This window comes from Dendroctonus ponderosae, unplaced genomic scaffold (genome assembly GCF_020466585.1).
Source record: "Dendroctonus ponderosae isolate FM_Combo_2020 unplaced genomic scaffold, Dpon_F_20191213v2 Dpon_F_20191213_2, whole genome shotgun sequence".
Taxonomy (NCBI): domain Eukaryota; kingdom Metazoa; phylum Arthropoda; class Insecta; order Coleoptera; family Curculionidae; genus Dendroctonus; species Dendroctonus ponderosae.
Window position 1 is genome coordinate 7,421,154 of NW_026018165.1, and position 18,829 is coordinate 7,439,982.

The 18,829-nt window shown below is 32.7% G+C and overlaps 2 protein-coding genes across 3 annotated transcripts in view; one reads left to right on the forward strand and one right to left on the reverse strand.

Annotated features, from left to right (window-relative positions):
* Positions 1-6,474, reverse strand: LOC109537812 (calpain-7). The gene is made up of 13 exons (XM_019904707.2): positions 6,380-6,474; positions 5,864-6,327; positions 5,564-5,784; positions 5,311-5,483; positions 3,828-3,937; positions 2,890-3,182; positions 2,442-2,632; positions 2,151-2,381; positions 1,662-1,903; positions 1,398-1,603; positions 1,036-1,244; positions 714-946; positions 1-182 (listed from the first exon to the last, which is right to left on the reverse strand). Exons 2-13 carry the CDS (start codon positions 6,100-6,102, stop codon positions 41-43), a joined length of 2,490 nt encoding a protein of 829 aa, XP_019760266.1. The 5' UTR covers positions 6,103-6,327; positions 6,380-6,474; the 3' UTR covers positions 1-40.
* The window catches only part of LOC109537861, a 23,867-nt gene continuing 9,369 nt past the window's right edge, over positions 4,332-18,829 (forward strand). The window contains exons 1-2 of one of the 2 annotated variants that reach the window (XM_048663972.1): positions 4,332-4,501; positions 9,587-9,816. In XM_048663972.1, the coding sequence (XP_048519929.1) occupies positions 9,637-9,816 (180 nt within the window). In that variant the 5' untranslated portion in view covers positions 4,332-4,501; positions 9,587-9,636. Of the gene's footprint in view, positions 4,502-8,467; positions 8,731-9,586; positions 9,817-18,829 lie in introns of those variants that run through there. The other variant, XM_019904790.2, reaches the window with a different exon arrangement.

The following is an 18,829-nucleotide window of genomic DNA, read 5'->3' on the forward strand; positions in this document are numbered from 1 at the left end:
AAAACAATTATAATATATTTGATGTAGATTAACGGTTTCACTAGCTTTTATAAAGTTTCAGTGGGCCTGAAGATTTAGCGATTAAAATAAAGGGCCCCTCATGTCCAGGCGTAAATGTAGACGGAATAATATCTAGAGTACCTGATGGAATATTTCCTAATTCCAGCACTACATATCCGGATCTAGAAACAAAATAAATGTTAACAACAACTAACTGCTAAAGAGCATAAAATTAAAAATTAAACAACATACTTACAGTGGAAAAAATGCAATGGGAATTATACCCAATTTTTAAAATTTAAATTTCCTCTATCGGAAGGATTATATAAAGCACAAGTTTTGCAAAAAAAATGTGTAGGATGTGTTATGTATAAGAAAATAACTAAGAAAAACTCGTATATGAAATTGCACTAAACTTTAAATACTAGAAGAATGCTAGTATTGGCCGACTAGATAAAAGTGTAACAAAAATCAACTTTAACAACGCCTGAGTTTTCTAAAACGGTTATTTTCATGCTTAAACCTGGCCCGCAAATTTTCTTCTGGCGTGCCACTCACATACTCTTTCTAGTCACAACTTTCTGAGAAATATATTTTCCGTGATGCGTACAGATTTTTTCTTTATGAAACAGAACCAATTTTGATATAATCGCAGAACGGTAAAGAGTTTTGTTCGGATTGTAAAAAAAAACATATTAGCAAACATAACTTACCTGTAGGGTCCCGAAGATTTTGATCTAAATGGTGCAGTAACACTTTCATTATTCACTTGCCTAATCACAGCTTCCAAACCAATTTGATACTGCTTAGGACCTTTTAGTTCTAATAAAATCTGATTATTATCTGACCCATCCTCTATCTCCAACCTGAACTTTGGATTGTTCGGGTAAGTTGTCGGGTGATTAGGACATCCTCCCGCTGTAATACCTTTCCACTCTCCAGTAACCTGAAAAATGGAAGTGGTTTTCCTTGGCATTTATTTTAATTTTTTAATAGCTGAAATGCTACAAAGAAACAAATTTCTCTAATACCAACCTGTTTTTCTTGCATATAAGGATTCTTAATTTCATTTAGCCTAAAAGGGCATGTTGCATATGCTCGTAATGTGTAATAAATGGTAGTGCTTTTTTCATATTGCGAAACTACAATGGTATAGTCTCTCCCACTATTGGGCCCCAAAATAATTTTGCACAGGTAATGTGGACTGTTGATTTTAACACCGTCTATATAAGGTGGAGGATCGTCTGAAAAGCATAAACATATTTAATATTTCAAAGGTATTCGACGCAAATCAAGCAGCAAGTTCATGTAAATTCATCTCAGATGTTCTGCGGAAAATTGGCATCAGTTTCAATAAAATCGATTTTATCTGTTGAAATTGTTGTAAAATTACTTACAAGGATAATACACTTTTCGACCATTTTTGTAAATAAAAACAGTGATAAATTCTTGGTTGTTTCGAAAATCCTCAATATCTGTAATGTGTCTACTCAATAATATCCAGATAGCACCTTGCGCTTCTGGACTTACGCTGAGTGAAAATTGTGGATTAGCAGCGACCGTGTAAAGATCTTTCACTGGACCTGTACCAGCATGCCACATTCTAAAACATCAACTTCTGCTCAACACGCCGGTCTATGCTATTCAGTTCAAATACTTACTGATGAATGCAGTATGTGTATTTGAATAACTCCGGATTCCAGTTCATATAAAAAACATCAAAGAATTTTAAAACGCTCTCGTAATCGATCCAAAACACTCCGTTATCAAATTCTGCAGCGCTCTGCGGATCATAATTCAATGTCTGTTGCAATTCCGAAGTCCAGTGCTCTAAATCAAGCTCCGAATAATTTCCCCTCCATCTTAAATGGGACCAAGGATTTTTCAGTTTTAGCAATCGTACCTAGAATAATAAAACCATTCTTCAGAGACAATAACTCTAAGAAATTTAAAGGAAAGCCAGCAGATAAGAGTGACCTATCGAAAATATCGATTTATTGCATTGAATGGTAGTTTAATCTGTATTTGTATCCCGACTACTCAAATGCAATCAACCAGTTTTATACCATACAACTATGCAATCTGTATATAAAACATTTTCCAAAATCCGCACTTAATAAAATTTAAAAATATATATTTCTCGGACTTACCCCATTTACAGTTCTTACATCCATGACTGCATAGGCGTGAGTTGCTACTAATCCACTTCGTTCTGCTTCCAGATCAGAAAGTTCTCCTGTTGCCACAGACACTAAAACATCTCCTTTAGCCATTCTGGCTTCTAAATTGGTAAACAATCCATCTTTGTTAAAGTCAGGATCTGCTAGCCTTATGCCGGCGCGCTCTGGAATCCATCCAGTCAAAGCATGCAAATCGATGTTCTGAAAAAAAGTCAGGAGATTTATTTTCGCTGAACATTAATTGAGTGATCAGGAGCTTACACTGTTGCTTCCTGGGAAATCATAACCCCCCATGACTTTCATATAAGCTTTTTCAAGCAGGGAAATCCAGAATTCGTTTTTGTTGCTGGAATAAGAACACAAAAGTCTTCCGTGCCGGTCGATTGGCAAATGGTCGTCTATTATTACTTTCCTTGGAATGCCGTTAATATGTAACTTTATCATATACTTTCCTAGAATATATAAATTTGCTCTAGTCAATAGGTTTTTTAAAGTATACAGATGATGGAATTCCGCAGGTATCAAAATGTTAAAGAATGTTGCCTTAAGAATAAACTTTCGTCTAATGATTGAAGCAATGCCGTCATTCTTTTCCTTTTGAAATATAGCACATTTTCAACCAGAATTGTGCATGATCTGCTTCTCTAGATCAACGCAAGAGCTGACCACATCATGTTAAAAATGCTGTTATCAATATGGCTAAACTTACCAAATGGATTATAAATCGGTTTTCTATCCTTTGACTGGGGGTAAATGATTGCCGTGACCAATTTTCTCCCAAATCGTGCCTCATAATTCGCGCTCACTGCTAAACTAGCCACTAATGAACAATCGGAAATGACGGTTTGTTTAATGTGTAGATAGTTCGGAACACCGCCATTTACAATAACAGGATCTGGAGATATTTGTTCTAAACGTGCAAATTTTGTGAATTCCTTTCTCTGTTTAGGGGCTAGAGCTAATGGACCATCTTTGTCGGTGAACGGAATGGAATACTGAAATCTGAAAATGTTTGAATAACAGCTTATAATTTAGTTGCAAACGTGCACTGAATACTGAAATGGTTTATGCAACAGTTGAAACAAACATATCATGAATACAGCGTTTTTCAAAAGCGCGGCAAAAACTATATATTAGAATTTTAGAATAATTATTAAAATTGATCCGGATACTTTCCATCTTCTAGTTACGGTTTTTACGAAATATCTCACTTATAAACAAACAACAAAAATAAATATTTGAATTTTTTACATCGACTTTAACGATTTTACGCTGGTTTTCGGTAAATGAACTTGAAGAGCAGCAACTTTCTGTAACTCGCACTATTTATGTCATGCATTAAAAATACCACCGTTTCTTCGAGAAAAGCGAATGATAATAATCCGACTGATTGGTTTGATCATTACGAACTAAAAATTATTGTTTCGATTAACTGGCTCATATTTTTAATATATCCAAATACATATACAAGCGACAGTTTAAAAAATGATTTTAGAGGACTGTTGCTCAAAAAGATCGATTCAAAGAAAATAAGAAATAGTAATCAACTTTTCGAAAAAAGAATCGTGGACCAATATTGTGCCGCATTTATTTACGGTCATGTAATATAAACAAGCCTGACAATTTATCAATGCCATTTATACTTACCTTTCTTTCAAGTCAACACTCATAAAAGGAACAAAATCACGCCCATTTATCTTCGATGTGTGCAAAAGTACTGCCTTTTCTCTATCAGTATATGCTTCGTCTCCGGTAATCTGAAAAGTAATATACAACGTGTTCTCTAAAACCATCCAAGTTAAAGAAGATTTAAGATTATGTAGAATTAACTTTTATCGATCCGTATTCATCCACTTTAAGACTCGTTTTTTCGCTGTGCAGACTTATGAAATACCATATCACAAAACAACATTCTTCTCACCTGCCGCCATTCAATCATTAGGCAACTGATTTTATTAAAATTGATGCATGAAATAAAATATATAATTAATTACTAATACTCTGAGATTCAACAGTTCCTTGGACAATATAACTAGACAGAAAATTAAATTGTTTTAAGAAAACCTAGTTTCACGAGTGTAGAATTATTACTACAATGTAAATTAAGGAAGATATAAGATGGTCGTCGGGAGAAAGGTGATAATTCCTATTTTTATAGCATTGGACTGTCAAGATGTTTGAAAACATCAAGAACCAGAAACAGATTTGGTAAAAGGAAATAATTTATAAACGCTTCACTTTATAACAAGAAACAAAATTGGAAAGGTTCTGACATATTTCTAGGATCCACAAGTGGCAGATAATTAAGGCAGAGTTCACAGGTATTTAAAAATTTAAGATTTAAAAAAATATTGAAGATTAAAAATCCCTTTGATTCAGATATTTTTTGCCTTCAATTTATATTGAATATTTCTAAAACTCAGTTTGATTTGCTTAATTAAAGTGATTTCCTTCATACTGTTATGCCGTACGCTTTTCCTTTTTATCAATTACTTGCTCGGTCCAGACCTATCAGAAATGTATCAGAGGTGTACATTTGAGTCTTAAATAAGAAATTTTGAGCAAATGTTTCATGACTTAATAATAATATTCAAGGACGGTCCTTAGAAAAATTCAGACACGATTGCTCATCATTGAGTGGAGTTGCATTTCCAAGGACCAAATATTAATCTGTTTACTCCCAAGAGGCACCCGCACCGTTACAACTAAATCTGCAAGGTCGCCCTAAATTAATCACTTCCACTTTCTGCCTGTTGTCTTAAAGCAGCTCGTTACGGAAAATCTATAAACGTGTTTAAACTGCAAGGAAAAATTAACGACGGAGTATGTAAAGAGGTCGATAATATTTTTGTCAATTAAATATTCTTATAAAACTAGGTCATATGATTTCATGGGCCAAAACTGAGGAATTTTTGGCAATTGCTTTCTAAAAATTAAATCGCCTTCTAGTGCCTTTTTACATTAAACGAAACAACCACTGGTTCCGACGAAACAAAATTCACAGAAGAATGCCGATTTTTATATACGTATATGAATGGTCCTAGAAAAAATTGGACAATTTTGTTTCATTTAGTTTCACACAGTTCCTACAGAAGAGTGTGAGTTTCAAATGAATCAATAAAACTCTTACCTTTAAATGAGCACTTGCCCCTCTATGTAAAACAGGCGTAGGTGCCGAAGTGGACGTTGTTGGTTTTTGATTAGTAATATTTGGATTATTTATCGTTGGGCCCTTTGGAATAGGAGCTAAAGGTTCAGGTGCTACACTAACACCTGATGTATCGGCTGAATCTCTTTTTATTCCTGTAAATAAAACTGACGATGAAGCAAAAATGAAATATAAAAGTTAGTTTAAAATTACGGAATACTTATAAAACTCCTACCTTTCAAAGTTTCTGCCCTTTCTAACGCTTGTAAAGCGATAGTTTTCAACTCTCCTTGCAATATATCGGGATAGCTCGTTGCATATTCAACTGCCTTTGCATATAACTCGATAGCATCCAACTTATCTCCATGTTCATCTTCCTCGATAGCTTGTTGCATTAAAAAATAGCATCTCTTTATCACAGTTTTTCTCTGAATTTCCTTGGCATTTTCTGGTGAACTAGAAGCAATTGAGGAACATTGCAATCATGCAGTGTTGACTATGTAATATACTAATGGTTTTAGGTTTTCATACGTACTCTTGCACTTCTTGCTTTGCGCCAGCCAGCAAAACTTCGGCTCTGGCTTCATATTCATTACTTTTCTTCTTTAACGATTCACTTCTTTCATCACTCACACTTTGGGCCGCCTGATCAAGCCATTTGGCAGCAATTTTATAATAATAAGCAGAGGGACTTCCCTGACCTTCTTCATCAAATTTTATTGCCAGTTTGGCTGCATCTATTGCGTCGTTAATAAGTTGGTCCTCGTTGGGCATACTTTTCAACTTATGTACTTCTATATTTTACTGTTGCAAAGTGCCTTGAGAGCATGTAAAATTTCTCCTACACTGATACGCCACAATATCGAGAACTTAAATTGCAATCGCTTTTGAGAGATAAATAATGAATCATCATTGCTCATGTGGGTTAATTGTTTCTAAATTGTTGATCTCGCCATTTACGATTTGCATAGTAAACCACCAACAGCGTTGATACCTGAACTACAAGGTAGAGTTAGTAAATCGAGTTTGCAATTAAATTGTTCTAGTTTACAATAGTTTTATTTGTTTATTTGGATTTGAACCAAACATAGGTTAGATATCAGGAAACGTCACGAATGTCTACCACAAAATATCCCCCCTGGGAGTATGTTCTGTGATGTCTACTTACTGAACGGGACTCCGTGCGCGTAGTTCGTTCCGTAATTTTATTATCAGATCGGCGGATATGACGCCAGTCACGATCTTCTATTTCAATTTCTGGCTCATAACGGTTTCTTGTCATTTGTTTCGTAATACGATTGCTTTTGAGTATTTACTCTCTGAGCTTCCTGAACATTCAAACAGTTTGGGAGCGAAATGTTACATAGATACCATCAACCTGCAATTTTTTTACGGTAAAAAGACAATATTTGCCTTGACAAAGGTGGCACGAAAACTGAAAATTCAAGAGGACGCATCCAAAATAACCGGTAAAGAGATAGAAGCATATATCTAATTAGAAAGCTTTGATTTTTAAAGCTTTAAGACAACCAATATCTTAGGTACAGTTGGAAATACCCAATGAGTAGGCCGTTCCATTCTTTCGAAAGCTCATCTTGGTACCTTTATTTCTCTAAGAATTTAATCGATACTTTCAAACCTCTAAAAAGTTAAAAAAAACGCAGAACTTTAAAGAATAGAATAACTTCACTAGGCGTGTTTAGAAATAAACTGAAACTTCCTGAAAACATGGCCAGTATAATTAACCGTTTTTAAAAAACGTGGTATGAAATTAAGTGTTACTATTTGAAATCGACAAATTAATTTTAATGCACATTTTTACGCCATCAATTATTGAAGCTACTTAATGAGTGGCAAAAAAAATTTCAAGAGTCAGATTTTGAGGCTGAAGGCTACTATTGTGCCCTTATCTTCTACCACACTGAATTTGAAAGCAGATTTCGAGAGGTCGATGATAATTTTCACACAAATTTAATTCAAATTTTTTCATTTTATCCGATAAAAAAGAAAAATTTTTTCCAAATAAAAGGTACATAGAAGTTAGGGGCAATCATTTCAAGTTATTTGCTCAGGATTGATTTCTTTCAACTTTCGCTTGTTAATAGTAAAATTTTTTTTAAATTTTTAATTCGTTACTCGTGTTATTCTTCATTTTTTTTCAACAGATCTATTTAGCCAAAAGCACGTTTTGTGCTTTCATTTCAAAAGTACTTTTTTGAGTAAAAAAACATTGATCTTTCGAAATCTGCTTTGAACAATCAAACACTTTGATTTTGTAATCTACAGGAGCTTCGCTGAGCATCCAATAGAATACTCTCAGTATATTACTCTGTATATTTATTGAGAAGAAAGGACTGGAAATGGATCTGGAATTTCTTCAGCGTCACAATTTCCATCTAAATAATGGTATTTTCCCGAATTCTTAATAGACGTAAAGTTGAAATTATCCCATATAGGCCATTTGGGCCACAAAGCTCGCTAAAAATGATTCCAGCTAACTTTGACTATGTTGAGGCAGCCCACGGTTAATGCAGAGGCAACAATTAATATTTAATCACTTTTAGAGTGCCTCAATTAAGGGATTAAAAGAGACGTAAACTGCGGCCTCCAAATAGCACATTCAATTGATTTTTGTTTATTAGGAATGCCTTTATGTGGTCATAATATCATTCATCCACACCTACGAATTTATTTTAAGAATTTCCCTAGAATGTGCAATCAAATTTCATTTTGGAGAAGCAAAAACAGTTCTGGGCGTAATCACTGAATATTCGGAGTATTGTTTGTAAATCCTTTGACATATATTATATTTTAGGCCTCTTTTTGTCTGCAGAAACGTTAAAACTTAACTATTCCAAGCAATATAATTTTCAAAATCGTAAAGTGTAGTATAGAAAACTGCATTTAATTTGGTCGTAATAGCCAAATAAATTTCAGTATCGCAATAAAATATATTATGGCATAAACCGTTCTAAGTGCCAATAACATCAAATCGCCAGTATGTAATGATACCGAATTAATAAATAATTAAATTACTCGATTAATCCTCCTATGAATTGCTCTACAAGTGGCTGTTTACGAGCAAAACTCCCTTCTATAAGTGGTTTCCTGAAGTTTTCCTGAAAGTTGCGCGTCCTCCTGTTGCGTAGTCGGCGCGACCGTTTAAAAGCTCAACTTTGGATGTTGGAAGTACAGTATATATTGTTGACGTTTTGCCTTATCCAGAAAAGAACTCTTTGAAACAGATCTTCAGTTTGTTAGTCATCGTCAGAGTTTTGCGCCTCTATTATTAAACCTAGCATCATTTAGTTTTGAGAATTTTGCAGATTTGTAAGGTTTCAAAGCGAACGTGTGTACTTGAGTGCGTGTGATATTAACATATTGTTTTCGTCTGAAATAGTGGTAAGTATATAATCATAAATATCTAAGTAAATAAAACCAAATACAGATTTCAATTCAGAATTAAATTCAATAACCAATGTAAAACGCGTTTTAGAAAAATTACATCCAGCTAAATTTCACGCCGTCATGTATAAAATAAAAAATGTTTTATGCAATTTGTTTAGTAGATTGAAGGCTTTGGCTTAAATAAGCTCACATAAGAATTTGAAAAGTCTTCTATTTAATACGGCATCAATTTTTTACTTTTCTTAAATTAAGAAATGATAACGGTTTATTTTTGTGGTTTTATGCTAAGTGATGCTGAAGGTTTTATGCTAGAAAATAATCGCTGCAAACGCAGTTAAGAGCAATTTGTACAACTTCATTTAATCAGCTCAAATGCAAAAGAACATTTTGAAGTTCTCTAGATGCCTTTATTTTTTGAATTGAAACTATTCCCACTTCCAATGATTTATTGTTAACATCATTTATTAAAAGTTGAAACGGTGAATTTTTCATTGTCATTGTTGATTAATGACAAAATGGCTATTAGAAAAAAATGTGTGATAAGTTCCAATAAATTGCTAATTTATTTAATTTGATTGCGTTTTGACCGAGAAACATTTGCAGGCTTCTATGCTGTGAGTAATTATTTAACTATTTCATAATAGTTAATGCTTTAGCTTCGTTCCTTTAGAAACCCAACAAAGTACGATTTTATTATTAAATAGGGGGAATTATGGGTTTTAATGATTTAACAAGGTCACTTAAGACTCACTAAGAAACTGACAATTTTCAGGTTCAAAAATATTTAGAAAACACTAGTTATTTTTGCTGTATAAATTGGATATGTTAAATTATTTCCAATTTTTTCCAGAATACCCCATAATGCTCCACTGATTCGTCGTTTCGACGTTGCCCTTTACAATGCATATGGCCATAGTTTTAGTTGCATTTCACTGTCTGATATCTACGTCGCCCCTGAAGGAGGTCAGTGCGATTCCAATCAAAACATCTCAACTTATGGAGAAACGCAGCGCAATTCCCGACAGGATAAACGAAGATTATCCGGAATACCCGTTGGGATTGCGATACGACGAATATCCGGTGAGTTTAACCTGGTGATTGACTGAAATCCGCTGATTTTTAATCACGTATTTAATAATGTGTTGGTGCAGTTGTTTGTTTGAATTATAATTACCATTTGCAACCGACATATTTTCAAAGATGCGAGTTGCCACATACACTTTGTTCAATTACACTAAAAATTAAGAAGCCAGCCTTTTTACCAGATATCTTTAACTATTGGCTATTGGCAGGGTGATATCAAGTGCGTAATTGTGACATGAGCAAAATATGTTTTTCTTTTACGCTACTACAAGAATTCAATATAGCAAAAATGATTGTTTCCTTGGGCTTTCTTCGAATATATTTGATCGATCCTTCGGTCCATCGTCTATTTATTTTGACATTTTAGTGGCATTAATAAAAATAACATTCTTTAAAACATCGCAGTTACTTCGGCTAAACAGAAACGAATTTCAAATTGAAAAATATGTAATTTCATTTTGCTATCAACACTTGGAAAGCTGCTGGCAGCTTAAGAAATAACATGTTTTCTATTTACTTTATATCCCCTTTTTATTTGCGCCACATTCTATGAATTAATTTTAATACGCTTTACTCATAGCTACGACATAAAGGTGAAATTTATAAAATTTTATGATTCATACCATTTCTTACCAGCAAATTGTTTAACTTAATTCAATATTTGATGTATAGTTGAATGAATATCGCACACATATTTACAACACGCTTTGATTATGAACCAGTTATACAGACTTTTCCAAATTATTAGATGTCTATTGGCACAAACTGAAAACTGGATTTTCTGTTCTTTTTCTTGGCTTACAAGACTGTTTATTTTACAAATAAATTTCAATTGACTATCGATAAATTGAACAGTATACAAACGCGTTATTTCAGGCTGAAATCGGCGAAGTAATGTGGTATCAATGGCTTATCCGCTATCACTTCATTTTAACATGTGCACTGTCGCTGTTGCGAAAATAATTTCAAACGGATTTGGTAGCAAGTCTTTAATTCTGCAATCAGTCTATAAGAGAGACTCCTAGTGGTTGCATTCAAAATTTCTCTTTTGAAAAGACCCACGCGAAGACTTTTTTAATGGAAACGTTTTCAACATCAATACAATTAAGCTAGCTACCTAAAAATACCATTAAATAAAAATAAGACACTGCGTTACAGTAAAAACATCTTCTGTCTTCACTCGTAAGCCGTCGCTTTTAATTAATTAAAACTGAAAACAATTTGAGACCGTAATGATAAACAAGATAATTCACTCAAAATTTCCTTTTGCATTTCTTATGCAAATATTTACGTATAGCCGAAAAACATTCCGCTTATCAATGTATACCTTAAGTGAGTCTTCAGCTTCGCTAGATACGCAACATGTGTCAATTAATTTTTCATATACGCCTGCACATTTCCCTAAATCACGTGTATAGGATGGGGAAAAGACTATTCGAGAACGATTTGTCACATCTTCTATTTGGGCGAATTGATGATATTGTTGGGTCTTCGAACTGCGCGGAATGATTGATGATGGGCTTCAATACATCACTTATGATGCCTGATCCGAAAGAAGTTGCATGGATCATGGCATATACGCAGATAAAGCGAATTTTACAGGGGGTGTTTTTCATATTTTGCCGAATAACAGAACGTGTCATTACAGATGTAGATGAAGTGGGCGCTTTTTTGCTTCATTTCTTCCGTTCAGCAATGACAAATTGTCCATAAAACAGTTTGAACCTGCACATTTAGATTTTCTTGCTTAAATCAAGAACATCCTTACGCAAATATTATGCTGTTTTCAACAGGTCGCAGAAAACCTGTCTAGCGCTTAAGAAATATTATTCCCGTTATTACCGTTTCAATTCCCTTATTTGTTTGCTCTGTCTTTATTTTTCTATCAATTATTAATCCGTTCGCATTAATCTTAACTTTTTTATGCATCGCGCAGATCAACCCTTGTTACCATTTGTTAGATTTATGTTACAGAAACCATTCGACGCCAAGTCGATTGATCTACCAAAATGGTGTTGTGGGTAGAAAAAACAAGAAACACAGTCATGAAAGTTATCTTCAAAGCGATTAAACATAATTTTACTAAACATTCTCACATGCAACTTACCGCATATATAAGATGCCATTTCAGAACCGATCTATATCGTTGCCAACCTAGAAGAGAATGAAACATTAGTTTTCATTGGATTTGATTTATGTTGCTTTGAACATGTTCCATGACTTAGCAAGATATTTTAGGATTCCCTAAAATTGCCTCGCTTGGTATTAATTCCTAATATTTATTTTCATTTAAAATACAGCTTTTATATTTGGATATTAGATTTATCTTCTTTCAAATGTTACATTCACATGTTTAACCGTTTAATTTTTTTCTCAAATTGTCATGATTTATGTAGTCAAGAATTCAATTTTAAACAAACTTTTTGTAATAAACAGATTTGTAAAAATATTACGGTTCTCCTTCAATACATCGCCGTATTATTTACGATTTGTAAATAATTCCTACAAACACATATTATGAGTTAATTCATGCAAAGCTGATAACCCTAAATCCTCAAAGCGTGTATGTCTCTTATATATATATATATATATGTCTTATGTACATCTTTGGCACAATTTTTAAGATTCACTTCTGCCGCGACCGATCTATTAAAATGGTTATTTTTTAATTGTATTTGCTAAATAGTGTCTATAAAAGCCATTACGCAGAAGAACGTTATCAATCGTAAAAATTTCATTAGCATTCTTAGAAAGTTGTATTGGATTTTTTACGCATAATATTTATAAACAGGCAACATCACAGATTGTTTATAAATATTATGTGTAAAAATAACGTGAATATTGACAATTGTTTCTGATTAAACCTTTTATGAGAAGTTAATTCATTTTGACAAAGGGCAATTTATAAAGCCGCCAACGAGGCGTAAAAAAAATTAATATTTTAAATATTTAATAGTAAAGCAATTTAAAAAATATCCGGTTTATATTGTATGTGCATCTGTCTCAAGCTCAAACACAATATGTATATATAGTAAACATACATAATACAAATAAAGCATTAAATCAATGGGCCAGGTTTTGCTGCCATCATATCCATATTAATCACTTCCTAAATGCAATTTGTCACTAGCTAAAATATATCTGTTGCTAAGTACTATCTAAGTACATTGTTGGTACTTGATCACAGCAATTCCATAAGTGCTAAAATGCAGCTGTTGTGGAAAAGCTGTGTTTAAGTGCATTATTTACGTGCTTCTGAGTTATGACCGGCGACTGTGAGTTAATCAGCACTTTGTCGCAATGCGTGCTATCATCAAACTAAATAGATACTTTCCACATTAAAAAGTCTTAAAATTATTTTCTGATATATTTTCGATAAACTTCATAACTGAACTTTTCGGTGCTTAATATTTAATAGGTTTTCCAGACCTGAAGAAAATTGTATCTTGGTTCATATTCGACTCTACTACACCTGTTAAACGTTATTTCAAATTTAAACGGTTAATTCGGGATTCGCTTGATGAAAGCAATAGACGATATTTTCATAGATTTTTAATACATTTCGATCGCACACAGTAACAAAATAGCTGCGTTGCCAACGCAAAATCGCCTTTTGTCATGGAAATAAGTATTCCACACCAAAGCGCCATCATTAATACGAATTCTCTTCAGATGTCATGATTTTTCATCGATAAAAGCCGTAAACAAGATCCCGACTCGATAATAGACTGAGGATGCATTCGCAGTAACTTCTCTTCGCTATTTTATCGATTAATTTTTTTTATGTTTTCTTAGCTTCTTTTCTGGTTTGTAGTTTTCTTAATTGCTTTGATATAAATTTGATATGACAAATTAATAGCAACTGTATCTTAAGAATAACTTAAGAATAATACTTTTAACGCATTTTCAGAACAAAATGTGCTCAAAACACAAAATTACGTCAAAAACAAATTTGCTTTTGGTATATCGTATACCCGCTAAAGTTAACTACGCAATTTAAAATATTCCGTGATGTTTATACTTCTGAAATAATACTGTCATTTCGTAATTTCGTAAGAAGTACAAGTGCTTAACTACAGTTAAATGCTTGTAATTCTCAATACCTAGAAGAAAGACGAAAAACTGATTAAACAAATAAATTTGAATATTCAATCTTTTGAATTAAAATATGACTGTCCCTTGAGTTTGTTGTCACATACAGATATTTGCGTAAAATACGGACAAATGTGTAAAACCATTGCCGTTAGATTTTTAAATGTGGTGGCTTGTATTTCTTGAATGAATTATTAATATGACTATATCTCAATATCTCAAAACATCTTTAATATTTGAATTTTTCTAGATTTTAAATGGGCGTCGTTTATATATTGTCAGAGATGAAAATATTTTGGAGACACCTTGAAAAATATTCTTAATTTGTGTGTGTCTCTAATCTCTATTTTATTTCCTTTTTATTAATTTACATAACGGGTAGTTAAATTTTTCAACAACTTTTTAAAAAGTGATTTTGCACTTTTATTTTAATTCATAATAAAAAGTGGATATTCTAAAATAATTGGTATACAAATTTGTTATTATATCCTTGATAAGTTTTTGCTTGCCCTTATTCAGAATGTAAGTGTAAATATTTCAAGGATAAACGATAAAAAATGCATTTAATTTGATGTTTGAGTTTTATATTTATATCAAATCGGTGAATCAATAGTCGCTGAAAGTAAACAATTTTTATCTCAAAATATCCTTTTTTCCTTCCAGTTGTTAAAAGCAGCCAATTTGTACCAATCTCATATTTCACATTTCCAAATATCTAGAATTAAGCCGGAAAGCGTAATGGTTCAACGGAATTTTAGGGTTCAATATACTGTAGATTACTTGATTTTGCCTGTTCGCTCTGTCGGTTTACGTGTTTCTACTATGTAGAAATATGTAGTCTTAAAAAACGTGAAGCAGATTCAAAGCACTTTGAAGTTCGTTTTATATGTGAGAAACAAGTTTTGTTTACTTTGCTACCTCTTTCAATAAAATGCGAACTATAGCAGGATAAAACACGTGTATGTCGTATCCCATATGATTATGAAAAATCCCCAGATAAGGACTTCATTATTTTTGCCTGATGTTGTTTTTCTTTGGCAAGTTGACGCCAAAAGCCATATATTTAATACAAATATTGGCGCATTGAAAAAGTTAATTACATATTTGCAATTTATTTCCTAATTATATTCAAGACTGGAAATTGGAAACTATCAAGTTCAATTAATATTTACAACTTCATCATAATGACAAATTATATCAATAAAATTGTAACATACAAATTTTATTTTCCCAAGAAAACAGGCTTTTAAATACTTTTAAAACGCAATTTATTTAAAAATCTCGGAAGTTTTGCTTATCCATTTGTCTTCGGATATTTATTGAAGATTAGACGTGGCCTTGACGCCTCTCATTTTAATGAAGTAACACCTTTCACGTGCCTTCTTAGCTGCGAAGATACTCGTGAAAAAGATTAGACCGAATATGTGGAAATTAGGTCATTGTGTTTACTTTCGGTTCCAAATACTTCATTAGTATGGCCAATAGCACAACGGATGGCCTTTCCTAGATTTATGCCGTTGTTTTTTCTAAATTTGCATAATTGGAAACTATACTCGAACTTAAATCTTAAAGGTAATAGTTTTTATTAACCAAACGTTTTGCGCAATATACCGCTTAAAAACGGTATTAATAAGGAAAGATCAGTTAAGCTGCATAAATGTACAGACGTAAAGCTTGGATATGCTGCGAGTTTATCAAGCAATTAACTATGTAAAAAGGAAAACCGCGTACAAAATTAAAAGTCGATTAAAAAAACTAATTTACCAATTTGACAATATTGTTTGCCGTTCGTCGATTTTTACCAAACGCGTTTTTTTTTGTGAGTACAAAAATCCGTAAAAGCATTGCATCAATTTTAAATCTTTACGTTTTCATTTGATTGAAGGTATCTATAGATAAAATTCTGTGCTTAAAAATACTGTTGCAGAGCAATGAAAATGGAGAAAATATGCAACTTTACGAGGCAGGAAAGCTTCTCAATACAATACAGAGCAGGAATGTTCCAATCACTCACAGTCACAAAAAAAAGCGAAGCAGAAAATATTTTACATCTGCTTTAATGAATTCGTCCTCCGCCAATTAATATGGGAAATCACGTTTTGGTTACTCTTGTTACGTGACATGGCAATTATCAGTTATTTGTGGGCATCTAACCTACACGTATTAGTCATATAATTTATATGTGACCTGGGCCAATTTAATCAAAATATAAACATTTAATTGCCGTCGTAAACCATCCACAACAATGTAAGGGTAAAAGCGCTATTCGTCTGCAAAAGTAATCGAAGTGAAGATGAATCAAACACTTTTAACGGTGCAATTTCAATTACAAGTTTGCCAGGAAACCGACTTAATCTGCAAAGTACACATTGCCAGCAATTTCCAAGGAATTAAATGATACTTAGTTTACAATACGTTCCGGCAAAATATTGTCTGCCTTCGTCTCTTCGAGTTCCAACATGCTCGCCTTTTTCCAATGGAACGAAAGGATTTCTAGAATGGATAAGTAAAGTTTGTGGGATAAAATTGTTCTCAACGTTTCCATACATCGCGAGGTTCTGGCTAGTGGTAACTAATCAAATTATACAACCAGAAACTAAGTTTAATTAATCTGGGTTTAACACTTGCTAGGCTATGGTGAATCTAAGACAGGCTGAGTTAATAGAGTTAAATTCAATTTGGAAGCATAATTATGTTGTTCAGCTAAATGCTGAAGTGTTGGCCTCAAATTAATATTTGATTGAAAATATGTAACTAATTTTAAAAACGAAATTAATGTGATCTCTGATATATCCGTATCTATAAAATGAAGGCAACAAAAAGCAGTCAAAAACTCAAGAAAATGTTTCTTAAATGCCTTAAATATTAATTATAATGATGATGTTTTCGACAAAGAAGCAACGCGTTGTATTTATTTTTCTAACAATTTTGTACATTCAATTAAATTAAAAGTTAAAGTAAATTCTTCTGAGATATAAAAACTTCTAAACTGTGCAATCGAATAAAATCTCAAAAGCTATCAGTGTCCTAGCAGATTAAAAAATACACCAAAGTTTTCTCATTGAGAAACTTCATTTAGCAAACTTTTTAAATTAAAGGAACCGTTTGGCTGATTTCGTTTATTTCGAAATTTTTATTAATTTAATAAAAAACTATATTTCAATCAGACTTTTTCAGTAAACAAAAGTAACTAGAAAAAATGGATGAAATATCAGAAAACGTTTCGTACGAGACATGAGAAAAAGCGCGGATTTATTATTTTTTTAAATAAATGAAGTATAAGATGCAAATCGCTGAAATATGATGTGATTTTTGAGAAAAAAAATCTTATTTATAAGAAAATAATAACACTTTCAAGTACTGTCATACACTAGGATTAATAAGAAGTAGCCAAATATAATAAAAATCACGAATTGAAGGAGTATTAAAGAATAATGATCGAAAAGCATGTAACTAAAGGGAGCAAAAACCGATGTTGGAAGCCAATTCCAGTTATGCCAAAAAATAGGCATAAACGAATGAAACACTGTTTTAAAAATCCAAAAAGAGACTGGCACAATAAAAGTAAAATAAGGATTTTAATGTAAAGCAATTACAAATGAATAACGGTATAACTCGGATACAAATAGCTAACTTTTCAAACAGACAATTTAAGTTTAATTTTTTTTCCCATTTAGGTGCCATTTTCTAGACGTTTTGCTGTTGAAAAACGATTTCCAATAAATTCAAAATTCAAAACTCACGACTCATTATTGTTAAGCCTGTCCCCATTTAAATATGTAGTTATTCTGTTCAGACGAATAGAACTGGACACTGACTGATTTTAATTCTTATGAACTCATTTTAGGAGCTCTACATAAGCACGTAGTTACATGATTCTGGGAGTCGTAACGGCAGAGTGAAAGTCGAAATAACTTGGGTTTATAGATAAACATTAACAAATAAAACTCAGTTTATAGTTTACGGCTCAACGTAAGGTTGCCATAAACTGCACCTAGATATTTTATAGAGGCTGGTAGTTACAAGCTAATGAATAAATGCGGCTTATCTAAACGTTGGTGGCGGTACACAAACGTTCCTAAATGAGCAATGATAAATACGCTTGGATGGAAGACGTTTATTGGGAGCAGTGAAATTAACAAATTTTTGCAACTTCAGTCAAAACAGCTTGTCTTGTTCGAAAACCTTTCAAATTTTAAACTACGTCTTAAAATGTACCGAAACACTTTTAACTAAAGCATTGAGATAAATTCCAAAACGGATAAATTAAGTAATTTGAAGACCCTTTTACAATCGATTTTCTGTAATTAACCTACTGCTAGTTTAATTTGATGTCAAATCCCAGGTTAGAAATATTTTAATCCTCATATATTTCCGCAAACTCCTTGTAAATGCCTTTTGAATAAAGCAGTAATATTTACATAAGTGTATTAGGCAATTTGCATAGAACTATGGAGGAGGCTTTTTGCATATTCATAATTCTCACAGTAGTCAAGTGAAACCTGAAAATTAAATCGCCCCAAAAGGAAGAAATGCTGTAAGGGCGCTAAGCGTGGCGTTGAAAAAGAGCAAAAACAGAAATATTTTTTAATTAAGAATGAAACAAGCTGCCTTGTTGCAGACTTTTTGCTCATTTTGCAGCCGAAACGGTCGCAGGATATTTCAGAAGGAAATGACAAATTGGGGGTATTCAACGGAGATGTGCAATCATTTATTAGGTCTATTTGCTTATCGATTTGCAGTCACGATATATGCTGTTTTGCACTTAATTTCAACTTCTTTCATTTTTTTTACAAACTTCTTTTTGGGTATTTCGCCTCAAAAATTTTTGTCTTTAAAAATGACAGAATTTCCTCACGTCTTTTATTACAGATTGATAAATAGTGCTCCTATTTCGCAATAAGAACGAATTATTTAT